At 40.8% G+C, this 9,409-nt stretch overlaps 1 protein-coding gene across 4 annotated transcripts; it reads left to right on the top strand.

Moving 5' to 3' along the window:
* The first annotated feature begins 289 nt into the window (after window positions 1–289).
* Window positions 290–8,586, top strand: LOC112884183 (probable ubiquitin-conjugating enzyme E2 24). Of its 4 annotated transcripts, XM_025949542.1 has the most exons (11): window positions 290–731; window positions 2,255–2,910; window positions 3,677–3,790; window positions 3,870–5,278; window positions 5,446–5,619; window positions 5,706–5,843; window positions 5,915–6,121; window positions 6,225–6,288; window positions 7,250–7,389; window positions 7,480–7,791; window positions 8,040–8,586. In XM_025949542.1, exons 4-11 carry the CDS (start codon window positions 3,881–3,883, stop codon window positions 8,265–8,267), a joined length of 2,661 nt encoding a protein of 886 aa, XP_025805327.1. In that variant the 5' UTR covers window positions 290–731; window positions 2,255–2,910; window positions 3,677–3,790; window positions 3,870–3,880; the 3' UTR covers window positions 8,268–8,586. The 4 variants fall into 4 exon arrangements, with proteins under 4 accessions (XP_025805327.1, XP_025805328.1, XP_025805326.1 ...); XM_025949543.1 differs by lacking the exon at window positions 3,677–3,790; XM_025949541.1 differs by lacking the exons at window positions 290–731; window positions 2,255–2,910; window positions 3,677–3,790 and having other exon boundaries at window positions 3,848–5,278; window positions 5,467–5,619.
* Window positions 8,587–9,409: the final 823 nt, after the last annotated feature.

The raw sequence follows: 9,409 nt of genomic DNA on the forward strand, positions 1-9,409 counted from the left end.
TTTGACGAAGCACGGGGAAGAAGAACCCAATCAGCAATCGCTTCCGTTCAGCTCCATTTACCTGTCAATTTACTGGTTGATTGATTTACCTCCACCGTGTGAGTTAGGTTCGCATCATTTCACGCGAGTAAACGTCGATCACGGCTACGAAAAGAAAATTCCAGTCCATCCACAGGTTTCACTTCGCAGCACTTGAGAAGAAAAAAAGAGAGGAAAAAGCGACCTCGTAAAGCGGCAGGACGGAATCCCATTAGCGGCAGCGCAATTAGACGCGCTCTCGATTAAAGAAGCCAAAAGAATTGGGCGCGGCACCGGAAAGGCGAGGCCTTTGCTCTTGCGCACCGTAGAAATTGTTACCGGCACCACCACCACGGCCACCCGAGCAGCCACCGAGCACCCAGCAAGAACCTCTCTGCCTCTCTCTCTAGGCTTTGACGTCCTCACTGCCACTTGAAATATCGGTGGGCACGACCACTCCAGTGTTCCACTGCTCCGGGCTGTGATTTGGTGCGACTTGGTGGTGGCGGTGTGCGTTTGGCTTCTGCTTTCTTGCTTGCTTCCTTGGAGGATTCGGACCCGTTGGAATTCAGGAGCTTGCTGGCCATGGTCGAAGGGTTCGGGGATGGATTGAGGCGTGGGGGAAGAGGAGGGTAGCTTCCTCTTCTTCAGTGATCGGGTCTGGGTTCGTGGATCGTGAGAGCAATCATGGCGGCGGGTGGGTACTGTCACAGGTATGGATGCCATTTCATCCGGCCTCTATTTCGATTCTTGGACTCCTGGTTTGGAAGTTCATTTCGCATTTTGTTATTGGCGCGCCGCCGCCGCCGCCGCTCCCCCGCCTCTAGCTGCCGCGCAACCGCTGCTCCTCCCCGCTCCTGCCGCGCCGCGTGATTGCTGTTAAGGAGGGCGCGGCAGCCCAGGTGGCGAATTCCGCTACTAGTAGTTCTGACATGTTCTCAGCGTGAATATTTGGGTATCGCCGGTGTCATGCCATTAGCTCTTTTTTGTTGATTGAAAGCGAAATATCTGAATTATTTGTTGGCTTTGGAGTTGTGTGGATTGGATGATTTTTTTTTCATATTTGATTATTGGACAGGTGCCAAGGTTTAGTTTGACATATTTGTTAGTTTGTAAGAGGACGTGACTAGCATGGAGTGGTATTTTGTTGTATTTGATTTGTTTGGCAGGCTTGTTTATTGGGTTGTCACTTAGCTACTTATAAGTGATTACATATCGAAGTCTACCAGACTTGTCGTTATCATTTTTACTTGGAAGAATCTAAACCGAAGTCAAGTTGACAAATTGACATTTGCAATTTAAAAACTAGTTCCCTTGATCCAACCCTTTGTCTGATAGGTTCGTCGATTAAATAAAGTTTGTAGGTTATTTTAGGGGCTTTCCATGTGAAGTTTCAGTCTTTGTGATCTAGATTTTTTGAATCATCCACTCTAGCTTCTTTGGTTGATTTGGTTTTTGTATTTCCCATCCATTAGAGTATTAGTGCTTCAGCATGAACTTTTCGTTGTACTGAGTACCTATTTTGATTTGACCTTGCAGTAAGAAAAGGGGCATATTATTTGTTGTAGTTTACACTGATCAGAGAAATAACCTTTAAATGTTTGTGTATGTGTATTAATAGAAAGTGAAGGTCTATAGTTATGATTTCTGCTGCCATTTCAGTAATAATCTTAATTTCCTTAATATGTAAGGTTCCCTTACTTGTCGTCAGTATTCATATTTTTCTGTTGTCAGTTCGAACTGATTTTCTTATTGGCATTTTAGACTACAGTCATCATGATGTTTTGTAAATGAAATGGGTATTCAAACAAAGTGGTAGAAAAGAACTTGGAGGTTTTGATCAATAATTATTATTTGTTGCAACTGAATCAGATTTTTTAATCAATACGACCAGTGATGCTACAAAACTCAAAAGGAACTTTTGTTTGATCTTGGTTACATTCTGAGGGAAAAAATAGCTTCTCTGATCTTTCCATTCTTTATTATGCTATAACTTTTAATTTAGAAACAGTTTTAACTTTGCACTATGCTTATTCCTGACAAATTCCATCCCTGGAACTACTATAGTGAGAAATTAAGGGCATTGGCTACCATATTTGTCCTTAAAAGTCCGATCTTCCGTGATCAGTATATTTTCTGAAGCATGGAAATATTTTTGTCTCTTTGTGGGCTTGCTTGGTATTATTTTTGTAGTAAGATGAACATTTGGACTAATCTTGTCCTTTTATGGTTTCAGGGTGTGCTGATCTTTGCAATCGGATCAGAAAGACTACTTTATTCTCTGATGTCATCATAAGTGAAGCCCTCTCTGATGAAAAGCTGTTATCTTGGTTGTTTTCTTGGAGTACTGGTTAACGGATGGTAGCATAATCTGGCAGCTAGCATTTCTCTATTGGAATTACCACCCTTCATAAGAAATAGGGCAAATCTCCTTTGGCAAACATAGTTCAGAGTTCATCTCTTTGTCAGTTTATCCTGAGCTTGTTCCTATGATTGAATGAGATATCAGCAGCAAGATACTTCTAAATGACCTCCCTTAGAAAATCCTCATTTAGTTTGGTGGAAGTTTCAGAAGGTTCCATTCCTGGTCAGGTTTCCTCTGTCATGTGTATCAGCTGATTTGCTGGGCAAATCTCCTTTGGCATTGGCTGCTCCAGATCTCTCTGTGGGCAAATCTCCTTTGGCACTAGTTCTAGTTTTAGCTTTAGTTTCGGACTGCTCTTTGGGCAAATCTCCTTTGGCACAAAATACTACCTTCTCTTATTTACCTCCAGCTGTGAGTAGCAGCAGCTCTATCAGGGTAATTCTCCTTTGGCATTATCAGTCAAGTGTGCTGGCTGCGTGCACATAAATTCTACCAGCATATAAAGAAGTACTTCTGGAAGGTGGAAGGTAATACACCGTTTTCCTTCAACGTGACATTCTGTGGTGCCTAGAAAGTTATGATGGCCATGCGTTAGTTGTAGTCCAATGATACATAACCAGATGTACCTAAATCATAGGACATGTATTAACTCAAATTTAGAATAGAAGGCTAGAGACAAATGCTTGTCCAGTCCTCACATGGTTAATTTAATTGTGGTGGTGAATATGAAGACAAATTTTGACATCAACATCAGCAGAAGGCTAAGGGGCCATACGTACGCGTCGCTGTGGATAGATAATCGATTAGCATATAACATAATGTCATAATGAAAACGCCTCCACAATGTTTCTCTTCCATTCCTCACGTGAGTGATATAATCATGATTTGTCAGTTGTCATGGTGGAGCCAATAGCAGAACAAAATAGTGAAGAGAGAAATTATGAGCATACCAAGGGTTTTAACAATTGGAACAGTTACTTTTAACAAAAAAAAGGGACTTAAATTATTCTTAAGTTAATTAAGGTTTGGATATTTGGTGTTCTTTTAGGTGCTGGTACCTCCCGATACATTGCAACCACCGTAAAAAGATCTAGTTCTCCAATTCTTTTGTCTCGTTATGATCTCTAATCCTGTGCCTCTGTGTGTGTGTGCGCACGCTCGTGTGCGTGTGTCCTTGGGTATGTTGTAAGGGTTCTCTACCCTTTTTCTTCTTAATATAAAGATACACAGCTCTCTTGCGTGTTTGGAGAAAAAAAATCTCTAATTCTCCTATGTTGCGTTTATTTTCTTCAGGAATACTTGGTCAACTGTGTTGGTATATTGCCATTCCAAACATCAACTTGCTTATTGTTGTTTGTTCTTGAGATTACCACATTATCCATACAGTACACACCTTATTCTAATAAGGTGGGCATTCATTGAATCTAACATTTCTTGACAAGATTGTCTTATGTACCATATGGAATGACCAAGCGTGGTGTTGCAGGACTTGGAATCATGGATTTGTTTGCAATTGACTCGGATAGTGAGACATATAGTGGGACCAGTGACAGCGAAGACCAAGAAGAATGTGAATTTACGTACAGCGACCATGCCCAAAGTATCTTGTCCAGCCTGGACGAGAGCATTGGCAAGATCGATAATTTTCTGACTTTTGAAAGGGGGTTTCTGCATGGGGATATAGTTTGCCCTGTTTCCGACCCCTCAGGTCAGCTGGGACGTGTTGTTGGTGTTGCAATGTTTGTTGACTTGGAGACAAGCTCTGGTGACATAATTAAAGATGTAAACAGCAAGAAGCTATCAAGAGTGAGATCCTTCATTTCTGGAGACTGCGTTGTAATGGGACCATGGATTGGACGGGTTATCAGAGCATTTGACCTTGTTACTGTTTTGTTCAGTGACGGGGCGAAGTGTGAAATGCTGTTAAGGGATTCTGAGGCACTGAAGCCCATTCCGCCTATTCTTTTTGAAGATGCACCTTATTTTTACTATCCCGGCCAACGTGTGAGGATTGTTGAACCCTCGGTTTACCAGTCAGCAACATGGTTGTGTGGTTCATGGAGGCCAGGTAGAGATGACGGTGTTGTCTCTCATGTTGATGTTGGGATGGTGCATGTGAACTGGATCACATCTGTGACCAATGTTTGGGGAGATAAATCATCAAGTCCTCCAAACATTCAGGATCCAAAGAAACTCACTTTGCTGTCATGCTTTCCTTATGCTAATTGGCAACTGGGTGATTGGTGTGCTGTTACGGACGACCATGGATGTCTGTGGTTGGATTCTGGGAAGTCTTGCATTGTTAGTGAGGCCTGGAAGTGCGACTCTCCTGGGCACATGCATTTGGAAAATTGTAGTTCAGGTTATTCTCAAACATATGTTGTCTCCAAGACAAAGAGTACTGTTGATATTCTATGGCAAAATGGAAGCATATCTCTTGGTCTGGAACCCCAGACACTGGTTCCTGTGAGTACCCTTGGTGATTATGATTTTTGGCCAGGGCAATTTGTCCTAGAGAAACTGGCTGTTGAGGATTCTGCAAGATGTCAACGAACTGGGATAGTGAGAGATGTGGATGCACTCGAGCGAACAGTAAATGTATTATGGATTAGTCCTGCAGGCAGTGACACTGTCAGCTATGGAAGAAGTGGCCCTACAGTGGAGACTGTGAGTGCTTACGAGCTGGTAGAGCACCCAGATTTCTCCTTCTGCACTGGTGAGGTTGTTATCAGGTCAGCTGTGAACATAGAAAAGTCTGAAGCAGATCTCACAAATGGGTCATTAGCAAGCAGGGAATTGGTTACCCACTCTGACTTCTTATCATGCATCGGAAATGTTCTTGGCTACAAGGATGATGGAATTGAAGTCCAGTGGGCTAATGGTGTGATATCGAAGGTAAACTTAGCTTTAACTCTGCCACTAGCTTCTTAAGTGCTAGTCTTGAATCCTGGTCATGTTTGGTCAATCGTTTATTTTCTTAAGCTGTGTTCTTTGTTGATTCTTATATTTTCTGATCTTCTTTTGAGTTTGAGATATGGACCTCAACATGCTATTTGTAACAGATCTCTCTCGTCCAATGTCAGGTGCAGCATTTTGAAATAATTGGATTGGATAAACTTCTTGATAGTTCACTAGAATCGATGCATGAGGAAAATACAGCTGGTGATTCAATAGACATGGCTGAGCAGGAGGAAATGCATCATGAGAACGCAAACGTCTGTTTCTCTATCTATCCTGTACTCTCTCTATCCTGTATTGAACCAGTATTGATCTTCACCTTTTTAAATTTTACTAAGAGATGACTGAACAACTTTTTATTCAGATTGCTCTGGAATCTACTGACTGCACTGGTTCCTTGTGCAAAGCCACTGCCTTTCTCTTTCCCAAGACAGCTTTTGATTTCCTGACAAATGTGGCTGCTAGTTTGTTTGGTACTAATGGTTCTCCATCGCCAAGCTCAGTAAGTTCCAGTTATCTCTTCTAAATAAGACATTGTTTTTTCAGAATTCTAAGGTGAAGTTTTTCTTACAGGTTGTAATAGATCCTCGATATCAAATTATTAAGATGGCAGAAATGCAGACATCTGCAGATGAATTGCCAGAGGAAAAACAGGTAGTGGAGTTGGTGGCAAAGATTGAGAAACCAAATCTCACTTCAGAAGACAACATATCAAAAAGATTTGATGTAGTGACTGACTGTTCGGATCATCACTTTGTGAAGGAAAGTGGCCATGAAAGTGTAATGCATCTTCTGAACCTTTCACTGGCATTTTGTTTCAAGCGATAGCCGTTCTTGCATATAGAGAATTCTGTGTAATGATGGTTATTTTCTATTCTCTTAGGTTACAAGAAGTTGGGTGAAGAAGGTGCAACAAGAATGGACGATCCTGCAAAATGATTTACCAGGTTTGTTTTTCTGTTGTTTGTAGTTTATTCAATAAGAGCACTTTCTTTAACTGATCCCTATTATGAATGTGAAACTTGAGTAGCTGTCTAATTCACTCAGTATTTCTTGGAGATAGTTGGAACTATTGGTTGTGAATATATACCATAATGTTGTATGTTTGCATACATGCGTTGGTGTCTAAGGGTAGGTGTAAGTCAAAATACTCCATGCTCCACAGGATACCACTAGAACAATAATATCTTTAAAGGAAAGCAGCATTCCTTCACTGGGTGCAGGAAAGGTTTCAAGGATGAAATCTTGCTGCAAGCACACAGATTCAAGGAATCTCTTAAGCAGTCAGTTTTTGCATGGCTTGAGGCTCTGGGCTGGACTCGTCTCACTTCTCTTTTAGCTCTCTCCCTCTTACAGTTTTTCCCCTTTGTTTGGGCCCAAGGGCCTTTTCTATTTAGGGTTTGTGTTTTTCCTAATATAATATTACATATCTACTGCTGTTTTCCTTTCAAAAAAGCATGCAATTATTCCATCTCAAGCTTATTCATATCCATTCAAAAGTACTGAAAAATTAAGTAGGTGTAGATTATCATGTATAGTGTGTGGCCTTTTGCATATTCAGTGTAAAGCAAGCTGTTAAACTGCTACTATGCTACATGAACAATTGGAAACGTAATCATGGTGGGTAGGACAATAGTTCTCTGTGGGGGTTCTTGCCCTTGGTGGCCGGAAAAAATATTTGCCGCCTAGTACTAAGTGATCATAATCTGATCATTAGGTGCAGTAAATAAGTTATTCTGTTTATTATATGTAGTAAAAAAGACCTGGAGCAGCCTAGGAGGAACTAGGCGGGAAATAGGCACCCAAATTCGCCTCAACGAGGACATGAACTTGGGTGGTATTCTGTTTCTCAAAAGGTGATGGGGTATATTTTGACGAGTATATGTATCCTTTGTTTCAACTATGCAGATGGTATTCATGTAAGAGTTTTTGAGGAAAGAATGGATCTTCTGAGGGCTTGCATTGTTGGGGCAGCTGGAACACCTTATCATGATAATCTTTTTTTCTTTGATATTTTCTTTCCTCCTGACTATCCCCATGAACCACCTGTAAGTTCTCCCACTTGTCTCTACTGTTATTGCATAAATCTGCCAGTTCTTTTTTGTCAAATGTAAAGAACTCTGTAAAATTTCTTTCAGTCTGTTCACTACCACTCTGGTGGTCTCCGCCTGAACCCAAATTTGTATGAGTCGGGAAAAGTATGTCTCAGCCTTCTCAAGACATGGACAGGAACTGGTAACGAAGTGTGGAATCCAGAGAACTCAACTATTCTTCAACTGCTGTTGTCCCTTCAGGCCCTTGTTCTCAATGAAAAACCTTATTTCAACGAGGCGGGCTATGACAAATTTTTGGGGAAGGCTGATGGAGAGAAGAACTCTATCACTTACAATGAGAATGCTTTCCTGCTGTCATGCAAGTCCATGATGTATGTTTTACACAAACCACCAAAGGTATGTCATCAGCTCTGAAGTTTTCGTACTGAATAGTCTCTGAAAACTTATTACTTTTTATGCATCTACGTCAATGGTTCATATGGTTTGACTGAACTCGTAAGTCTTATTCAATTAGAAAAAGTAAAGAATGCTTCTGAATCTCGAAAACTATGAGTTGAATAATGTGTCAATCTGTACTGTTTTATCTAAGTTCTGCTGTATCGCTCAATCTTAAGAAGATACATATTGATGTATTTCTCATTCAGCATTTTGAGAAGTTGGTCAAGGAGCATTTCGCTTGCCACGCCCAATGCATTCTGGATGCCTGTGAGGCTTATCTTGGCGGTGATCTCGTGGGACACGCGCACGACAAAGCATACATTTCAGAGGACGGCAGCAAGAACTGTTCAACCGGTTTCAAGATAATGCTTGGAAAGCTTCTGCCGAAGCTTGCCGCTGCCTTCTCTGAAGCTGGGATCATCAGCGGCCAGTAAACCAGAGCAAGCTTGCTCCCTAATCATTAATGAAACTGGGACCCTTTATCAGTGCTTATTGTGTATATTTTGATGCTTGTGTATTCCAAATAAAATGCTACCTGGTTCATGCTTTAGTTATGCTTGTCTTGTAAATGCGGAACAGTATATACGCATGATTGCTGAACTGAAATGGTGCTAAGCTAAAGGCAGCTCAAGTGTGGAGTGCCTGGATTTGGGTTGTATTCTACGTTAAGTGTGAAAGGTATGTAAATGTGTGTTCTTGAAAGGTTTGCCTAAATTATTGACAGTGCAGTTGTGTACATATTTGCTAGTACTACACTCTGAAATAATAATAAAAAAAGACAGCGTATTGAAAGGGCCAGTCCGGCAGTCTAGTTTTGCTCCGGGTCTACATTAACATGAACGAAATGTTTTCTGACCCATTAATTTCCAAGTTTTTAAACGGGCATTTTTGTGTTTGTGGGTGGGTGGGTGGGGAGTTAAAATAAAGCATCCACAGTTTATCCAATATATGCTACTCCTCCGTTTAGGACGTTTTAGTTTTGGCCTAAACCAAAATTTTCTAACTTTGTCAAATTTCTAGGAAAACTGTATTAAACATGAAGGCATTTTGGTGGTGGATTTAACAAAAGTAATTTGATGTTATAAATGTTGATGTACTTTTTCTACAAACTTAACTGAAACAGAAGAAGTAAACCATTTTTTTAAGCTTTGAACAAAAAAAAAGACCATCGTCATCACTAGAAAAACCCTTAACTACTTTTGCCTTAATATTTTGTTCGCCGCTGATATAATTAATCCACCATTGCCGCGCTCCTGGGATCGTCGGTGGTCTTCGGTGAACTCGTGGCTCATGCAAAATCCAAAATTCTGGAAGATGACACGTTTAAAGAAACTACATAACTCAATATACGTAATGTATGCTTTCATTTAAGCCATAGTTTACCCATCTACTTTCTGTTATTCCATACTCGTCGGAGAATTTGTCACTTCAAAGGAACATGTTGGTTTTTTATTCACATTCCAGCTAAGGATCACACAAGACATGTACATGTATGAATCATATTTCCCATCCAGAATAAATCGTATCTAATGGGCATCCCATTGTTGTGATGAAGGTGAATAATGAGTTTAAATGG

Source organism: Panicum hallii, chromosome 3 (assembly GCF_002211085.1).
Source record: "Panicum hallii strain FIL2 chromosome 3, PHallii_v3.1, whole genome shotgun sequence".
Classification (NCBI taxonomy): Eukaryota; Viridiplantae; Streptophyta; class Magnoliopsida; order Poales; family Poaceae; genus Panicum; species Panicum hallii.